This window comes from Suricata suricatta, chromosome 13, assembly GCF_006229205.1.
Source record: "Suricata suricatta isolate VVHF042 chromosome 13, meerkat_22Aug2017_6uvM2_HiC, whole genome shotgun sequence".
Classification (NCBI taxonomy): domain Eukaryota; kingdom Metazoa; phylum Chordata; class Mammalia; order Carnivora; family Herpestidae; genus Suricata; species Suricata suricatta.
The window spans coordinates 16,680,501-16,700,928 of record NC_043712.1 but is presented as its reverse complement, the minus strand read 5'-3'; the positions used below and the strand labels follow the sequence as shown (position 1 = coordinate 16,700,928).

Sequence of the window (20,428 nt, the reverse complement as noted above, 5' to 3'; positions counted from 1 at the left end):
GCAAGACAGTCGCCAAAGTTATTTTGACCAGGAAATGGCAATCTCCAGCCTCCAGATGCAAATCTTGTTTACTGGCTCACTCAACGGAGTGATAATCCTTGCCTGAGGCAGACAGAAAACTTGGCGGCCCAACAGGTGACAGTGACAAAGGCAGGTCTGGACAAAGGTCAGCTTCCAATCCCAACTCTTCCAATTCCAACTCTTCCAGGAAGCCCTCCCACATTTCTCCAGTGTTCCTCTGTGTCTCTCTTTTCTCCCAAAGCTGGGACAGTCTCAACCACCCAGAGAACATCTGGTTCCCCTTTGTCTTCCAACTGACCTACCCTCTTCCCCAGCACCACCTGCGGCCCTCAGGCAGACCCTCACTGGTGTTTAGGGACTTCCCTCTGAGCACGCCTTTCAACCTCTACTTGTCAACTAGGGAAGTGAGGCTCACACACAAGCAGTGACCAGGCCAAGGTCACACAGAAGACTGGTGGCAAATCTGGGATTGGAAACCACGGCTCTTGTCACTATCAAATGACCCCGGAGTGGTACTTCCTTCGGAGCCCTTCAAAGGCAGAAACCGTCGAATGTGCTGAGCCAAGTCTGATGCCCCTGGATTTGAAACACGCAGCCCAGGTCCTGTGCTCCGAGGACACTGAAGGGGGGGCTGGTGAATAGATATGGATCCCCAGTGCTATGAGGTGACTGTTTCCAAACAGCATAGAGATCTGTGCTTCCTGCTTGTTTTAGCTCTTCCTCCCCTAACCTCACTGCACTTTATCACCGCCTCTGTGTGACAAGCAGGATGGCTTGCATGGTCCCAGGGACACCATAGGGAGCTGCTGGCTCACTGGCTTTGTACAGAAGAGCCTGGATGGTGGCGGTGGCAGAGGTCGAGGAGAGAATTGGCATGATGGGAGCTCAGGCAGGCTGGGGATGGAAACACAGTCAAACCGTATGACAGATGTCACTCTCATGTGAGGGGCAGACACCTTCTCCAAAAAGAAATCCAGGGAAGGGGAGAGAGGCACTAGGCATGGTGGGGTAGGGATGGAGGCAGGTGTGGCGCAAAGGAGCCAGAGATTAGCAATGCTTCTTGAACCGGGGATTCTCACAGATACACAGTCCCACTGGCATGAGGGAGAGGTGACCCCAGGTCTCAGATGGAAGTACAGGGGCATGGACAGGTGACATGGCTTGAGTGGGGGTCACAGAGCACTGGCAGCAGATCTGAGATTTGCCCACACACACAGTCCAGTGCTTATTTCTGGGCAGCCCAGCTCTACCACCACCAAGTCTTCTCTCTCTCAATCCCCTCCTGTGTGCTTGGTTAATGCTAAGTGCTTTCAATCCTCAGAAAACCCCCTAGAACCTTCATTTTACTGTCCTCACTTGTCAGTGGAACACTGATGCACAGAGAGGTGAAGGTTCATGTTCCAGAAGGCACCACTGGTAGGTGGCATGGCTGCGATCAGAGCCTGGCAGTCCCGCACAAGAGTCCATACACTTAAGACTCTACTGCACTGCACGGTACCCCCCGGATGGCTCCCAAATTTCCCCCAGCTCACCTTTGTAGTGTGAGTGTTTCCCGTCAGGTCAGGGAGCACTGAAGGTGCCCTTGTACACAGAGAAGAAATGGCAGAGAGGGATCACAGCCCTTCCTTGGGGGACCACGGGGTCTGGAGCAGAAGCTTTGCCAGAACCAAAGGCACGTGTGATGTTCAGCAAAGAACGGAGCATCAGCAGCACCAAAAACCCTGATAATGCCAGCCACAGGGTCAGAAATGCCTTGCTGTGACCCTGAAAAGAGGGTACAGTAACTTATGCTAAGGGATCAAAACTTGCAGCTCCTTCCCGACTCTCTCAACTCGCTTCCTTGCTGCTCTTTCCCCTTCGCATCTGTCCCCATCTAATGTATTTGTCTGGTTTTTTTTTAAATGTTTTTTTATTTATTTTTGAGAGACAGACAGAGATAGCACGAGCAGGGGAGGCCAGAGAGAGAGGGAGACACAGAATCCAAAACAGGCTCCAGGCTCTGAGCTAGCTGTCAGCACAGAGCCTGACATGGGGCTCGAACCCACGAACCGTGAGATCATGACCTGAGCCGAAGCCGGAAGCCGGACGCTTTACCAACTGAGCCACCCAGCCGCCCCTGTATTTGTCTTTTGATACAATACAAGCTCCAGAAGGATAGGTCGTTTAAAAGTTGTTGCTCGATCAGCACCCCCAGTGCCTAGAAGAATGTTAGACACACAGCCAGTGCTCAGCAAATATTTGGTGTACATGTGCGAGGGAGGGAGGAAGGAAAGGAGATAAGGAGGGTGGGTTGGAGGAATGGGGTAGGAAAGAAGAAAGAAAGAGTCCACCAGGAAACAGCTGGAGAAAAGAGGAGAGACAGTGGAGGGGAAAAGATGCTAAGGAGAGAAGAAGAAACAGAGAACACAGCAGAGAACAAAGGAAAGACAGAGGAATGAAGAGAAGGAAGCCCTGAGACACCAAGGAGGGAAGAAGAGGAGAAAAGGAGAGAACAAGAAAAGCAAAACAGAAATTAAACCAGCAAGCAAGCCAGCCTGCTCAGGGCACTGAGAAGGAAGAGGAAGACATGGTGGAAACCAGAGGCAGAGGGACAAGGGCTCGCCATCAGTGGACACGCAGAGGGACAGAGCCATCAGTGGACACTCAGAGAGACAGAGCGGCAGCCTTCAGCTGGTGGGAGGTGCAGGGAAGGAAGGCTGCAGGGGTGGGGATGCATCCCAGCCCCGTCCTCCCCACCCTGGAAATACAGCCTGGCCTTCTGCAGTACATGGAGGCACTGGGCCAAACTGTTTTAGTCCAGTGGCTCGCTTTTGCTTTTCTTTTTAAAGTTTAACTCCGATTTACAAGGGGCGCGCTCCATGACGGATGCTTTTCCAATGAGCTGTAAACAGCCCAGTCCTGCGGAGGAGACCCACTGACTTCCCAGCCCTAATTCTGGCTGCTGGATTGGGAGGGAGAAGAGAAGTCAAAAACATGATCCATCACCAACTCCAAAATCCCCAACGCAGCACATATCAGGGAGCCAAGGCTCGGGAAGGGGTGAGAGGCAGGCCCGATTATTCCAAGGCTGTGAAACCTTCTCAGCTGATGTGTCAGAAGAGATGCTCCCCACACAGGGCTGCTCAGTGAAAGGTGCCAGGGCTAGGGACCTATGGAAAACCAACGACGAGGACTGAACTGACATGACTAATGTCCACTTTACCTGGTGCCGTGACAAATTTTGTAACTTAAACAAAATTCATCTCCAGGTCTATGAGGTCATTACAAGGCCCATTTCACAGATGAGAAAACTGAGATGCAGGGAAGGTAGATAACTTGCCTAAAAGCAAAAGTTGCCCAGAGAAGCTAAGTGACCCATGCTCTTCGAATGCCCACCATGCATGTGTGGAATGCACGTGAACTGTTTCACGATGGAAATTCTTTCCCTCCTCCCTACCCTGGCTCCTTCTTCAGCCCATTTCTGGGCAGAGGTGAGAGGGCCACTTGCCTGAGGACTCTTGCCTCTTCCTGGGCCTGGTCTAAGCCCCTGGCTCACTCCTTAATCACAAGCATGGAGTACGTTTGTACCCCCCTGTTCTCTTCCAAGATTGCAGCCTTGAACTTACTGTTTCCCCATCTTTAGAAAACACTCAGAGATGAGAAATTACATCCACAGGTGTCAGCCTGAAATACGCTCTATTGTCCCCTCACGGGTATGTGTAACCATCAGAGAATGGGGGAATCTCAGCCCCAGATAGTCTCCCTTTCTGGAGTCCTGCTTCTGCATCTGACGTCTCCTCCCTTTAATATCACTGAGAAATAATTATGCATCCATACGGGCTTCATCTGTTGAAGACAGTCTAGATGGTCAAAAGGAGTCTTCTTCATAGGAATCAACTATAGCCCTTTCTCTCTGGTCTTGGTTGTCAGATAAAGAGAATTTTCTGAACAAATGGTTCCAGCCCATAGACCCTGCACAGTTTATTGCTGAGTATGTTTCCTTCTGCACTGTGATTGCTAAATCTCTGCATTAAATTGCCAGCTCCTTCTAAGAACGGCACAACACAGGATGGCATAGATTACCCTACATCGATCTAACCTGGGCCTGATTAATTTTCTTTATTTTTATTTTGCTTTCAATCTGATTCTCTTAGTTATTTCATTTCCTGTGCTGGATTTTTTTTAACTGCATAAACTTAAAAAAAAAAGGCTTCCCCAAATCCTTTGGGGAATGAGGTGGGACAGAGAGCAAATAAAGAATCTGTACAATCAATGACCATCACTGGTCTGGCCGGGGTTTCGGATGCCAGGCTGCGTTAACCAGATCAGGAAAAGGTTGAAGAAAAGCCGAGGTTTGTGCCTGAGCACAAAGTCCACTTCCCAGGCATACCTGCTACAAACACTGGTTCTGGAGCCTTCCCAAGGACCCCCTTACCTTTGCTGCGGCGGCGGCTGCGGTACTGCTCCGTGTAGAATGTCAGCTGTGTTTCGTCGTCTGCCTCTGAACCCGAAGTCCCCTTGCTTCTCCCAAAGCTGATTCCCCCTGAAAGGAAGAAAAACCCATCAGTCATGTAGGCCTCCCGGAGCTTGTTAAATCCCTTATCCAACCCAAAGACCAGCAACCCCATCACCAGACTTCTTTCTGTAAAATCCCAAGTGACCCAGGAGCTGGCATGATTTATGGAAGGAGTTGGGGCACCATGGCGAGGTGGATCTGGGTTCTAACCATGGCTTGGCAGCCACGAGCTGTGTGACCTTGAGGGACACCTCCTCTTTCTGAGCCCTGGGTTCTTTCCTAACAAAATGGGGATAGTAACTATTGACCTTGGAGGGTCGCTTTGAAGATGAAAGGGGATATGATAATATAAAATATCTGGTCTGTGGTGGGTACTGACAGCTATGTCGTGGCTTCATATGATGAGCCCGCCTCTAAGAAAACACTGCGGGTAACTTAATTTCACACGCATCTCAAGTGCTGACTAGACGCCAGGCCAAGAGCGAGATGCTGGAGGCACAAAGATGGATATGGCCCAGTCTCTGCCAGCCAGGGGATCATAAGCCAGCCGAGGAGATAAATGGGATCCTAAGGAGCCTTTAACCTAATTCATGGCTATGTTTTTCCACACAATGAGGTGCTGAGAACATGGGGGAGAGCAATCCATCCCCACACGGAGGACCCGAGAAGGTTTTATGGAGGAAGGGGGATTGTAAGTCAGGACTGGAAGGATGAATGAGGCCTCAGGGGCAGAAAGTGGAGTTCCAGGTAAAGGGAAGAGCTAGAACATCCCTGGGGACAGGAAGCGACAGCAGGTGGGGGCCATGCTGACTGGAAGGATCCCTGGAGCCACACAGTGGAAGTCCCTGAGTGCCACACCGAGGACAAGGGGCCTTCCTATGGGCGCCACAGAAGGTTCCAGGGCAAGAGGAGGAGTTCATCAGCTGCATGTGCCACAGAGGATGTCACAGTGGCACGCAGGCCTCAGAATGGGCGCCACACAGGGCAAGCAGTGGGGGTCTTAGGGATCCCTTCTCGAGAGGTGACGAGGGTCTGGGTGAGGCAGGGCGCAGTGAGGATGCAGAGGAGGAGAGGGATCAAGGGCTGTTTAGAGACACACTCCGGAACCTGGAGGCCGATGGGCGAGGCGGTCACACGCTATGAACAGTGGATTCCAAAAATGGCAAAGATAAAAAACCAGAAAGACATACGCCAGAATACTACGAGTAGTTAATTGCGCAGGGAGGACTACAAATAATTTTTATTTGCTCCACGTGTGTGTGTGTGTGTGTAGATGTGTGTATATATACACGTATGTATATATGTAACTGTGAACAAGAGCACAGAGTGTGTGAAGAGAGGGTTTAAGGCACTGGTAAACTCTGTGCCCACAGAGGAGACACAGGAGAGCTGCAGAGCACAGTGAAGGCGCAGGACGGGCAGCCAGCAGAGGGCCTTTGGGGAAACTGCTTCAGGTACGGAATCTTCAGACACTGACATTGATAGTGTCTCTGGAGGAGACTCCAAAACCTGGCAGAAGTGACTGTCCTGGATGGAGGTGCAGGTGAAGACGAGGGACAGCGGGAAACCACTTTTTCCGACAAACATCTCGTAACTTTTGTGCCAAGCGCCCTACAAACAAACCTGTCATCTGTTTGAATATCCTACCTGAGGAACAGGAAAACATACATCAAAGGGAAATGTTGGTCAACTCAAGAAAGAGTTTTCTAAGTCATTTCCTCCATAGGACATCTGAAATGGCATTGAGTATCCAGAAATCCTGCTTGCGACACTCTGTCTATAATATGGTTATTGTGCAGAAGTGACACAGCTAATGAGTATGAGGACTCAGATTCAAGGTTCATCTGTCTGGCTTTCAGGGATGGAAACTTCTTTCCTGGAAACGACTCAAAAGGGAACATTAGGGAAGGAAGACTGCCCTTCAAGCATCAAAGCACCAAGTATCATGGTAGGAGCTTCACGTACACCTTCCTATTCCAAACTCCTTGGAGGGAGGTATATTGATATCAGCCCATTTTACAGATGAGGCAACTAAGGTTCAGAGGAGGAAAGTGATTTGCTAATAATAAGTGAAATCAGACTTGGTACCCACATGTGACTGATAGTCAAGTTCAATTTTCACCCATTTGTGAAACTCCCTTCCCAAATTAATGCTCTGGAAAATGGAAAGATTGATACCTGCCCTTTTCCTTTCTAGAGCCAGGGTGCTGTAATGGATGGGAGAGTAGAGGGGACAACAATGTCTGATCTTTGTCCTCCAGTGTATCTTGGCCCTGGCTCTGTCTCTTAATGTGAACATCACCATTTTCCCCACAATTAAGAATAGGGCCTGGTTGGGGCACCTGGGTGGCTCAGTCGGTGAAGCGTCCAGCTTCCGACTTCGGCTCGGGTCATGATCTCATGGTCCGTGGATTCAAGCCCTGCATTGGGCTCTGTGCTGACCACTAGCTCAGAGCCTGGAGCCTGTCTTCAGATTCTGTGTCTCCCTCTCTCTGACCCTCCCCTGCTCATGCTGTCTCTCTCTGTCTCTCAAAAATAAATAAAAAACATTAAACATTTTATATATAAAAAAAAAAAGAATAGGGCCTGGAAACAGCAGGAGACTCCAGATTCTGCTGCACACAGTCCCTCTCAAAAGATGATGCCATGGCCCCCTGGACATTCTGGGAGCAATGGAAGAGCAGAGATCTCCAAAAGTCAGTTTTTAAATTGCCACTGAAATATTTTACTGTTACAGAAAAAGTGAGGTGGGAAGGAGGGAGGAAATAAAGGAAGGAAGGAGGAAGGAAGGAAGGAAGGAAGGGAGGGAGGGAGGAAGGAAAGGAGGGAGGGAGGGAGGGAGAAAAGGAGGGAGGGAGGAGGGAAAGAAGAAGGAAGGAAGAAAGGAAAAAAAGGAAGGGAGGGTCTTGGTTCATTGACACGGAATTCTTGGCCAACGCGAAAATGAAGGCATGGAATAAAACAGTGGCTTTATGTACAGGAAGCATCTATCCTACTTCCTGTTGTGTTTGGAGCAGCAGAGAAAAAGGGAGGGGTCTGTCCTGTCAGGAGTCTACCTCAGACACCTCTACATCCTCTTCAACTCTCTACCGCACCCAATACTTAAAAGTTTTCAGCCAAATCCTCCCTCCCTTCCCCTCTCTCTCACTTTCCTTCCTCTCCCAAACAAATGACCTCTTATGCTCCTGCCATCGTAAACATGACACACAGGAGTCAGGGTTCTTTCCCTGTTGGGACAGTCTAGCAAGTGTGAGAGAAAGTCGCCAGACAATTCTACTACAATAATAATTTTTAAAAAGCTAACTAGTACATAGCACTGTCTCTGCCAGGCACTGTTTTAGCCCTTTACATGTACTGGTAACTCTAGGAGGTAGGTTGACACTTTTATTCCTTTTTTAATGGGTAGGAAACCAAGGCATGAGGAAAGTAAGTGATTTGCCCAGGTTCTCACAGCTTGTCAGAAGCAGAACCCAATGCAAATTCAGGCACTGGCTGCAAAGTGTATTCCTTTAGTCTCTATGCCAGTGTACAATAAAACATGAGCAGAGAGCTCACGTACTGCCCGCCGCCTTCCCTGTAAGGAAGGCATTAGGAACCTTGTCTTACAGGTGAATACACTGTGTTTCACAGATCTGATGTGAGATGGTAAGTCAGGGAGCGGAGATTGAATCAGGTCTGTCAACCTGCAAAGCTGGCCTCACGGCTAAAATGTCCTCGGAAACTGTATTCACACGTGTGTGTGTATATGCCTGCGACAGTGTGCATGTGTGTGTGCACAGAGGCAGAGGAGTAGCAAAGCCTGACCATTTGACCTGAGAATGTGAGCAGGTGTGTTACCTGCCCCCAACACCAGGGAGGATTCTCCCCTTCTCGCAGCTCCTTCCCCAGGGACTGCTGAACTTGTCCTACCGGTACAACTCCATTCAGGCTTCGGCAGATCCTAGTAATGCCCCACCATTCCCCAGGCCCAAGCACATGGAGACCACGCCCCTGACTACCACCAAGGCTTCTCCAGCCCCTCTCACTCCCACACCTCTGACCTCACCTCCTTCCTGTAGGTACCATTCCCACAGTAGGAGCTGAAGCTCAGAGAGGTTTCCCCTCCACCAACCTGTCCGATAGAAATATAATGTAAGGTGCATATGTCATTTTAAATGTCCTTGCAGTCATTTTAGAAAGGGAAAAACAAACAGGTAAAATTCATTTTCAGAATATATTGCCTTTAATATAGTATATTAAAAATCCTATGATTTTAACACGTAATTAACTTAAGATTATCATTACTGAAATATTTCATGTATTTTTTTTATGATAGGTTTTCAAAATCCAGTGTCTACTTTATGCTTACAGCACATGTTGATACAGGCTAGCTGCATTTCACGTGCCCACTATATCAGAGAGCACACTTCTTGGAGGTAGACAGCAGATATTATGGAGCATAATTAAGGACCAGGATCTGAGCACCAGAGAGAGAGTAGTTAAGTCACAGACCCCACTAAGGTATGGAAGCTTTTCTATTTTAATGTGAACTGAATGAAAAATGTTGTAGCTAGGGTTCCTTTAAAAGACAAGAGCCATTGTCTGTGCCCTCAGGCATTTAGAGTCTAGTAGGCTTCTACATTGGTGTCATCCATGAGCCATGAGAGGTAATGGACTTTTGTAGACAGACACCAGGGTACTGGAGTCAGACATGAGTTCTGATCTGAGGTCTCACTTATTAGCTGTGTGAGCTTGCATGAGGTACCTAACCTTTCTGAATTTATCTTTGAGAGGGGGATAATAAACTCTCAGCTCCCATGGTCATTATGAAGGAAATGACAAAATGTATATAAACAGTTAGCAATGAAGTGAGGGGGAGGGCAAAGTGCTCATTTATTCAATACTTGCCTGAGTTTAAGAGAAGAACAGGAAGTACCACTGGGTGGCTGCCTGTCTACTGTGACATCCTAGGGAGGTGGCTGACACCCAAGTCATATAGCCTCTGAGTGTCCATATACTCCGAAGGGGCCACAGGTCAATTACAGACTGACTTGGAGATGATTCAGACAGATAGCAAAGGGTCCTCTCTGCTAGCATTTTAATATGAAATCGGTGATTTAGTGAAGTAAATTGCAGCCCATAATTATATAGGACTATTCAAGTATTTCCGTTCAGGGGCTGAGAGAAAGGGAGAATGGCGTGAGACTGGCAAGAGAAGAGAAGAACCAGCAGCTCCTTCGCCCTTGTCTCATGGGTCCCTGGTTCCTCGGGTCCTGAAGGGTCTGGAGTGCAGCCCGAAGACAACGAACTAAGCACATCATCTGGTGTGATGAGCACTGCTCTAGGCACTTCATGTGCAGTAGCCCATCTACACTTCGCAAGAGGCCCAAGAGGGAAGGATCACCTTGATTTTACTGAGAGGCACGCCAACCTTCAGATTCTGCACGTTGCTTAGTGAAGATCACAAAAATTACAAGTGGCAGAGCTGCCATATTTGAACCTGACTCTGTCGAATTCAAACACCCTCTATTCTCATGAAAAGATGAGTCATTATTAGTCATTAGAGAAATACAAATCAAAGCCACAATGAGATACCATTTCATATCCAGTAGGTGGGCCATAATCAAAATAATAAGAAAATAATCAGTGTTGGAGAGGATGTAGAGAACTTGTAAGAATGTCAAATGGTGCAGCCACTGTGGAAAAAAGTGTGTTCCCTACGAAGCTAAACCCAGGGGTGCCTGGGTGGCTGGTTGGTTAAATGTCCAGCTTCAGCCTAGGTCATGATCTCATGGTTCATGAATTCGAGGTCCACATTGAGCTCCATGCTGTCAGCACAGAGCCTGCTTCGGATCTTCTCTTTCTCTGCCTTTTCCCCTGTTCACATGCTTTCTCTCCCACTCTCTCTCTCAAAAAATACATACATATGTTCATACATACATAAAATAAAGCAAAACCTAAAATTATCCCATGGCCCAGGAATCTTGCCCCTAGGCATATTCCAAAAGAACTGAAGATAGGGTATTCAAATAAATGCATATATATGAATGTTGATATAGCAGTCAAAAGGTGGATACAACACAAATGCTCATCAACTGATGACTGGGAAAACAAAATGTGGTCTATCCTTACAATGGAATGTTATTCAGCCATAAAGGGCTGCTGACACCTGCCACCACATGCATGGACCTTGCCAACAGTCTGCTAAGGGAAATAGGCCAGACACAAAAAGGCCGTATATTAATTACACAATTCTATTTATAGAAAACATCCAAAATTAATAAATCTAGAGACACAGAAAACAGTGGTTGCCAGGGCTAGGAAGACAGAGGAGGGGAATAGCGAGTGACTGCCAGTGAATATGAGGGTTCCTTTTGGGGTGATGGAAACCTCTTGGAACTCTACGCAGGTGAGGGTTGCACAAAGTTGTGAGTGAGCTAGGTGACAATGAATTATGCACTTTAAAATAGTTAATGGTTGACTGTATGTTATGTGAACTTTAAAAAAAAGTGCTGAAACAAAGAGGCCTTCTGACAGGGAGAAGGCAAGGCGGGACACAGAGTGAGGGCTTACAGAGCCATGTTGCTTGGTGCCAAGCTCAGAGATTCTGAGTCCCGGCCCAAGGGGCCACCTCAAGTAATCACGACACTCACTCATTTGTGTACGCATCCATGTAGCAATTACTGACCAAGCACCCCCTCTGTGCCAAACACTGTTCTGGGCACTCAGGATAAAACAGTGAATGCAGCAGACAAAATCTTCCTGAATTCCTAGAGTTTACTTTCTGGCGAGGAAGCCATTAAGATATTCCGGGCATGACGCTAGATTTTCTATCTAAGAATCATCTCACTTTTCCTGATAAATAACTGAAGATATTCAGAGGTATTTAGAGGCTTTCACGAGGGCAAAGAGACTTGATGGCCCACAAAGGACCTATGGGAGGTTTGCTCTGGGGGCAAACCAGGGCGTCTGAGCACGTTGCGAGTCATATTATTGGAAATCTAGAGCTAGATTGGGGATGCACGGTCTTGGCTGGGCCTATAAAAATTAACTCCTTGCTCTTTGCAAATCTGCCTTCCCTGACTCTGCTGCCCTCCACAAACCTGCCGTGCCAGCCTCTGGTTGGCCCACCCCCCTCTCCACACTCCATCCCCTGCGCTCTTGGTATCATGATGGATGGTGGTGACATGTTAAATTATTCAGGCCCCGTGTCTTCCTCGAGCTGGTGACAGCGATATTGCATTTTTAGATTGCCCAGAACCGCACCAGATAGAGAAATATGTAGCTTGGGAATGCACAAACCCATCTGACCCCCAACCATCCAGGGAATACAAATGGTGCCTGTCCCTGGGAGAGGACAAAAGTGGCTAAAACTTGCCATGCCCCCGCACCTCCCAAACCACACAATTCATGGCTGCTCTGAGCTCCAGGGCTAAGTCAAGAAGTTCACAGGCATCTAGCACCCAGAGGCGCTCTGACCACAGCTGCTACTGGTCACTGGGCACCGCTATAGGCCAGGCACTTTGCCCAGAGGGGGCTACCGAGATCCTTATTCCTTCAGAGGTGTAAACAGAGGTAGAGACAGACTGAGCTCCTTCTCTGTCAATGAGTGGCAGGACCTGGGTTTGAACCCTGATTTACCTGACCACCCCCCCCCCGCCCCCAGGAAAGCAGGTTCTGGAGAACTCTTAGGAGTCGTGTTGAATTTTTAAAATTGATCATTATGGTTAAGAAAAAGTCTTTATTGTAAAATACAATTAAACATGATAGTTAATAATTTCGGAAAAAATTGAAATGACCTACTAGAGGGCCATTTAGGGGAGTGATTTAAACAAGAATGATGACATACCCAACAGACTTTCATGCGACCATTACATACAGTGTCATAAATGTATGTTTACTGACATGCAGACCTCTCCATAATACATTGTTGAGTAAAAAAACATACAGAGAAGAAGGCAAAGAAAGTTTGCGCTCGTGTGCGCTTATACACACTTGCTGATATTTGCTGTGAATTCCACTGAGTATAGTAAAAAATGAGCATATTTTAATTTAAAAAATAAAGAAGAAGAAAGTAAAAGTCAATCTGAGATGTTTATGATCTAGTTATAAAATAAATTTTAAAAAGCATATTGCAAAACTCTCAGTATAAAATGACTCTATTCTGTTTTAAAAATACATACCCCTTAAAGCATATGAATGTATGTATATACATACACATATGCATAAAAATATATTGAAAGAAATATATTAAAGTACTTCAGTGGTTATTCTCTGAGTAGTTAAGATTTGGGGCATGTAAAGTGGTTTTTTTTTTTTTTTACTGTTCATCTGCATTTTAGAATTTTCCTTCCATGAATATATAATGCCTGGTAATTTTAAAATACACTTAATAAAAGTTATGGGTTTTAAAAAAATAAATTGTCTTTCTGCTGCAGTTTATTGCTCATTGCTGACTTGAACTTGACTGTGATATGGTCATCATCCCAAGGGTAATCATCCCACCACCCAAGAATGGAGCTATTTCAGTTTGTCCTCAAATTTTGGCCCAAAGAACAACTTAATGTGGGAGAGAACCTCTGTGACTAAGCTTATCTCAGAGTCTCATGAAAGGAAAGCTTTTTCTTCTGGAATATCCTGTTGTTCCCTGTGGGAGGCTGCATCTTGCAGACATGGCTGTAGCAGAATCTTCCACCCCACACTTTCTTCGGCAATGTGACCTTTGCCACCCCCTATCAAAGGTGGAGACTACTTTCCCTCCCCTTGAATCTGGGCCACCTGAGGGATGGATTTTTAATAAAGAGACTGCAGAGGAAGTGACTCTATGTGATCTCTAGGAATGGGTACACAATCTCTAGAAATGGGTTAGCAAAGGTGAGCAGCTTCTGCTTGGCTTTCTTCAAACATTGACTCTCAGATGCTTACTCCCTCTTTGGAAACCTGCCACTGCTCTGTGAGAGATCTTGGCCACGTGAAGGCATCACACATAATAGTGCCACCGGCAGTCCCAGCTGAGCTCGGGTGTCAAGATACCCCAGTCCAAGATACCCCAGCAAATATGGGAGAGAAGAAACTTCTAGATGCTTCCTCCCTCCAACCCCTGGACACCAGAGTCATACACAGATTTTGGAGTGTTTACAGCTGAGTTCCAGTTATTGTGGAGCATGGACAACCTCTCTATCTTCCTTTGGTCATTTAGGAACTCCTGACTCCTAGAATCCATGAGCATAGGGTGGCTGTTATCTTCAGACAGTAATTTTAGAGGGGTGTCTTGTGCAGAAGGAGGTAACCAGAACATTCCCCTTGTCCAGTCTTACAAAAATATCCACAACCCCTTCCCACTTGTCACCATATGGCATCCCTAGGCGATGGAAAGGTGACCTCGGTGTCGCCAGACCCAGGTTCTAAATCTGTGCAGTTTCGAACATGCTGTATGCCTGGGAAAGGCATTGACATCTAGCAAATGTCACAGAACACTAAGCACCTCTACTGGCTTCCCACCAATAATAGCTCTTTTGACCCCCATAGTAATTGGATGAGATGGGTATGGCCACGCCCATTTGCTATATGAGGAGGCTGTGGGTCAGAGACACCACTAATGACTTGTTTGAGGACACACAGCTCATAAATGGCAGAACGAAGATGAGAATACAGAGACAGGTCCAGAAGCTGTGACAGAATAAGAGCACATTCCTGTCCATGAGGTTGACCAAGAATCACGTTCCCTGCGATTCCCACCCTCTAGACTGTCTGGCCTGTTGGAATCTCAGATTCCAGCTATTCTACATCCCCACATGATGGCCCTTCAGCTGCTGGAAGACTGCACATGTACCCACTTATGATCTTTCCTTCCAAGCCAAATATTCCTCCTAACACCTTCAGCCATTCCTCATGACACATGCTTCACAAACATTAGGACTTTTTTGGATTATGAAGTCAATGCATATACACTGTAGAAAATCAGAAAACAAAAGTTGTAAGGCACAAAGAAGAAAATAATAATCAACCCAATACTCTCTTTGGGTTTTCCTTATTTCTAGTTTTTAACTGTGCATTATGCATATGTTTCCACAACTAGATTTTATGGTCTTATAACATAAGTACATCTTGTGAGTTTTGCTTAAAAAATATCTAAGCTTAAATTGATTCATTTGTGTATGTCAGAAATACATATTGGGATCCAGCTATATGCTTAACACTTTTGCTATCAAATAAATTACATATATCATATATGTGTATATGCACCTATATCTAGCTTTATGTGTAGAGCAATATTTTCATCTATACAAAACTCACCCATATCCACCAAAGTGTTAATAGTGAGTTTCTCTGAATAATGAGATTTTCTTCTTTCTGTGGAACTTTCTTATTTTCCTTTTTTTTCCTTGAAAATGAACTGAGATTGCTTATGAAATCAAAATGAAGCTACATAAAATATGTCATATACATTATCCCACATCATTAAGTAGAGACTTCAGTATCATTTAATGCCTGTAATATATTCCATGGTACCAGTTTATCATCATGCATTTCATCAATTCCCTATTGTTTGAATTTTATATTGTTTCCAATTTTTCACTATAATATCACACCACATGTTCCTAAAGATAAATCTTTCTACACATCCCTGTGCATTCATGTGTAGAATTTCCTTGAGAGGAAAAAGACAAATTTCTGGGTCAAAGGGTATGGACATATTTTAAGTTCTTGGTCCATATCATCAAGATGTCCTCCAGGAAGGTTACACACCAATGTCATCCACATACAGGAGTGATTATTTCACTATACCCCCTAGAACAGCGGGTGTTACATCAAGGTTTTCCAACCTTAGTGTTTTTGATATGCATCCCATATTTCACATTCATTTTGTCATATTCTTTTCAACACACTCCAAAGTGCTCAAGTCCTTTTTGATTTGTGATGTCCAGAACTAGGTATCACAATCCAGGGATATGCCCACCCCTCTGTGTATATCCACAAAGAGAAGAAATGGACCATCACTTTCCTTTCTCAGAACACGAGACTTATAATAATGCAGCCCAGGACTGTCCCGACTTTGCTGGCACCTGATGTGTATTCAGTATGCTCCCAGTTCTTTGTCCATATGCACTGTAAATAAAGCTGGTCCTTCCCAGCATGTATTTGTAGAGTTGATTTTACTAAACGAATGTAAAAAAATTTATACTACCAAATTGTATCTGTGTATTTTGGCCCTTTCTTCCAGTGTCTCGAGAGTTATTGGTCCTGGTCCTGTGATCTCATATTTTCACTATTCCCTGACTAGATGCCCTCTGTGAACTGGATAAATATGAAAAGGAACAGGAAGTAAGAAAAGGAATGAATAGCTACTAAGCGTCTACAACATGTCAAGTGTATAGTACAAATTAATGCTGATTATTAAGAAATTGATGCTTGCAGGGATTACGTGTCTTGGGAAAGGGCAAGTAGCCAGGAAGGAGAAATGAACTGTAGTTCATGCTATTCCTGGTATACCATGCCAGGTCATCCTGATCTAAGCCAGAGAGACTGGTGTTAAAGAATAGAACTTGATACTTCATAGTTAGAGAACTCTCTTTCGATTAACATCAGTCCCTTAAGGAAAACTCTGAATAATACTGGACAATCTGACTCTACTATCAAATACTCTACAGTTTTCTCCTTTGCAAACAGCAACAAACTATTGTTTATTCAATAACTCCCTGTTGAAAGCTTAAGACATGCCAGAAGATGGATATGCACTGGGGAGTGAAACAGAAATATTTCCTGACGTCACAAACCTTGCACTTAATTGGGAAGAGAGACTATTCAGATAAACACATATAAAAATCAATACACCTATGAGAAAAGCTTTCAAAAAAAGGAGAAGGGGGTGATGATCATGGAGGAGGCACTTGTGGGGAAGAGCACTGGGTGTTATATGGAAACCAACTTGACAACAAAGTATAATAAAAAAAAGTACCTTGCTGACATTCAGATATCCCACACCTGTAGGGTCTCCCTGATCTACCCGCACCTATTCAAGGTAGAAGTGTAGTTTGTCCAGCATGATATACTCTTAGTGAACCCAGTGAACCCATGAGGTTTCTGAGAGCTTCCACTTCCCTTTTCACACATTCACTATGTGAATTTGACTAACTGGCCTCATAGTTCTTGAGAATCAAAACCAAATCAAAATCTAACCAAAGTTTCAAAGATACTTCACCACCTAACTGAAAGAAGACTAGGATTTGTCCTCCTTCAGAATTTTGGAAGCCTTTCTCCTTAACCTTGATTCCTCCAAGAATATAACTAACTCTGTGTTCTAAATACATATTGTCAAATCATTTTAGCCCTGGAAAAGTAATTTGCTAGAGTTTGGAAACTGAAATTGAGGCAGACACTTCAAAGTAAATACTACTTCCTCTATATGTTCGAACTCCATTTCTCACGAAATATCTTTATTCTCCCTTTTCTAGTTTTCAGATTTTTTTCTTGATATATGTGACAGATCTGACAGATTCAGAATGAATTTAGTTTTATACTTTCATCTGGTAATAAAGTTTCCATTGTTTCATGCAATGGGACAATCATTTTCTTGTTCTTATTGTTCCAAAGGCAATTTTAAAAGCTTGTTTTATTTTTGTTATTTTCGTGTTGTTTTTCAAAATTTACCACCATGAACTGACAAATCTGAAGGCTCAGCATTTCTGAGATTATTTTCATAAGTTTGGGCTAAGCAGTTACACAATTTTGGCCCTTTTAAAAATCTTTTAGTTCCTGCGCAAATACATCTTCTCCCTCTGTGCTTCCCAAGCCCCTCCTTCATTAAAATTCTCTGTGATTATTTGCTCAGAATTTCATTTTTCAGAGTCTTCCTCTCTGCAATACCCTAATTTGTTTTAGGGTCTCTGGTCACAAAACCAGAAAAATCTCTTCTCTGTAATTAAAATATTACATATATACGTGTTCATAAATTCCTGGTTATAATTTTTCATCTTTTGAAATATAAATGTTATTCTTGGTTTAATAATATCCAGCACTGGCAAAGGTTTTGTAAAAGAGTCATTTTCCTAAATTGTTGCTAGCAGTGCAAATTTCTATGGCCCTTTTGGGAAGCAATTTGGCAAAATAAAAAAGAGCCTTAAAAAATAGTCATCCCTTTTGACCCACTTCTGGGAATTCACCCTAAGGAGATGGTCCTAAATATAGGAGAGGCTCCACGCAGCATCACATGCCTCACAATGTTATTTATAAATATAGGGAAATGGAAAATAACCATAATGCCCAACTTGAAGGGAATGGTTAATTACACTGGAACATTAAATGGGCCTTGATGATAACTAGATAGGAAACACTTGTATCTAATACTAATTTAAATTTTTTTTAATGTTTTATTTATTTTTGATAGAGAGAGAGACAGCATGAGCAGGGGAGGGACAGAGAGAGAGGGAGACACAGAATCTGAAGCAGCTCCAGGCTCTGAGCTGTCAGCACAGAGCCCGACATGAGTCTCGAACCCACTGACTCTGAAATCATGACGTTCAACCAACTGAGCCACCCAGGTGCCCCAATCCAATACTGATTTTAAAATGAGGGTAAAAATCATAAAGTCTGTATTTATAAAATGATTACTATTAAACACAGCAAAGGTTCATCTTATGGTCTGGACGAGTAAGATATTAATGGGCCTATTCTCCTCCAGATAATAAGAAAGTCAGATATCTCTATAGGTTAAATGCAATCCTATTCATAATCCCACCAGAGTTTTTTGGGTGGCGGAAGTTGGTAGAAATTGACAAAGTGATTTAAAAATTGATATGGAAGTGCAAATAACCTAAACTTGCCAAGAGATTATAAAACAGAACAGTACTAGAGGGCTTACACTACTTGTTTTCAAGACTTGCAATTAAACTGTAGTAACCAAGACAGTGTACTGTTAACGAAAGCAGAGGCATATAGATGAATGACACAGAGTTCAGAATTATACACAACAGAGTTTTGATAAAGTTGTCAAAGGAAAGCCTTTTTAACAAATGCGGCTGAAACAGAGAGCCATATGCTAAGAGATGAACAAACATAGGCCCTAGAGCATGCGGTACTCACAGACTAACTCAGAACAGATCACAGAACTAAGCGGATATCCTAGAACGATAAACCATCCAGTAGAAAACAGGAGAAAAATCTTTGTGACTCTGGGATAGACAAAGATCTTAGGTAAAACACCAAATGCATGAATCATAAATGAAAAAATACACACACACACACACACACACAAACACATTGTGTAAAGGTGAAAACATTTTCCTATTCTAAAATTTTTTTAACATTTATTTATTTTTGAGAGACACAGAGAGACAAAGCATGAGCAGGGGAGGGGCAGAGAGAAGGAGACACAATCCAAAGCAGGCTCCAGGCTCTGAGCTGTCAGCACAGAGCCCCATGCAGAGCTCGAACTCATGAACCATGAGATCATGACCTGATCTGAAGCTGGACACTTAACCAACTGAGCCACCCAGGCGCCCACTGTTCTTCTAAAGATGCAATTAAAAAAAAGTAAAGGCAAATGGTAGAAGGGGATAATATAACACAGTAGCCCCCCACCTTATCCACAGGGAATACATTCCAAGACCACTGATGGATGCCTGAAACCACAGATATACCAAATACTATATATATATATATATATATACATATATACATATGATATTTTCACACATCTGTGATAAATGAAATCTATGATTTACCTATGATTTATCTATGATAAAGTTGAATGTATAAATTCAGTACAGTGATAACAACAGTAACTAATAGTAAAACAGAACAGTCATAAAAGTTATGTAAATGCGATCTCTCTCATAAAATCTTATTGTGCTGTACTCACTCTTCTTCTTGGGATGAAGAAGATGATAAAACGCCTATGCGATGAGAGGAGGCTGGTGAATGGTGCAGGCATTGCGACAAACTGTGAGGCTACCTGTGACCTCTGGATGCCGTATCAGCAGGAGGAGCAACCACCTGGACTGAAGTCAGTCAGGAGTAACAGAAACCGCGGAACGTGAAACCGAGGATAAGGGGGTGGATACTGTACATGTACCTGACAAAGGACCTGGATTGAGAATACATGGAGATGTCTTATAATTGTATAAGAAGAAGACATAAGTCAGGCAGAGAAGGACAGATACATATGTTTGCACTCATAGGTCTAACAGGAGAACAGGAGAAACCTAATGGAGGACCATGGGGAGGGGAACAGGAAAAGAGAGTTGGGGAGAGATAGGGACGCAAAACCTGAGAGACTATTGAATACTGAAAATGAACTGAGGGTTGAAGGGAAAGGGGGAGGGGGGAAAAGAGGTGGTGGTGATGGTGGAGGACACTTATGGGGAAGAGCACTGGGTGTTATATGGAAACCAATTTGACAATAAACTATTTAAAAAAAAAAAGAAGACGACAAAAACTTGGTTAAAAATTTGCAAGCTTTTTGAAGAAATACTTTTACGACCAAGAATGGCAATAAGCACGTGAAAAGACCCTCAGCCTCTTTAGTCATCAGCGAAATGCAAATTAAACCACAATGAGACACCACTACATAATCATTAGAGTGGTAATTATTATTTATTATTTTTTTTTAGAATCGGTAAATCTAAAGGAAAAAAAAGATCAGCCTTGCCAATTCCAGCAAGTTTGGGAACAGGCAAAACTGTAAGACACTGCTAATAAGAATATGTATCATGCACTTACTCGGGAAAAAAAACCAAACAAACAATTTCTCAAAAACTTAAACCTACAACAACATATGACCCATATATGCCATTCCCAGTTATTGACTAAAAAAGAAATAAAAACATACGTCTACACAAAGACTTGTGCATCAATGTTCATAGTAGTTTTACTTACAGAGCAAAAAACTGAAATCAGCCCAACTGTCCATCAATGGGTTAATAAATAAAGCAT

General features: G+C 44.1%; 1 protein-coding gene across 2 annotated transcripts in view; it reads right to left on the bottom strand.

Moving 5' to 3' along the window:
* ASTN2 (astrotactin 2) overlaps positions 1 to 20,428 on the bottom strand; it is an 861,939-nt gene that overhangs the window by 558,305 nt on the left and 283,206 nt on the right. For both annotated transcript variants that reach the window (XM_029919897.1, XM_029919896.1), the window contains exon 5: positions 4,436 to 4,543. In XM_029919897.1, coding sequence (XP_029775757.1) covers positions 4,436 to 4,543 — 108 coding nt within the window. The remainder of the gene's footprint in view (positions 1 to 4,435; positions 4,544 to 20,428) is intronic.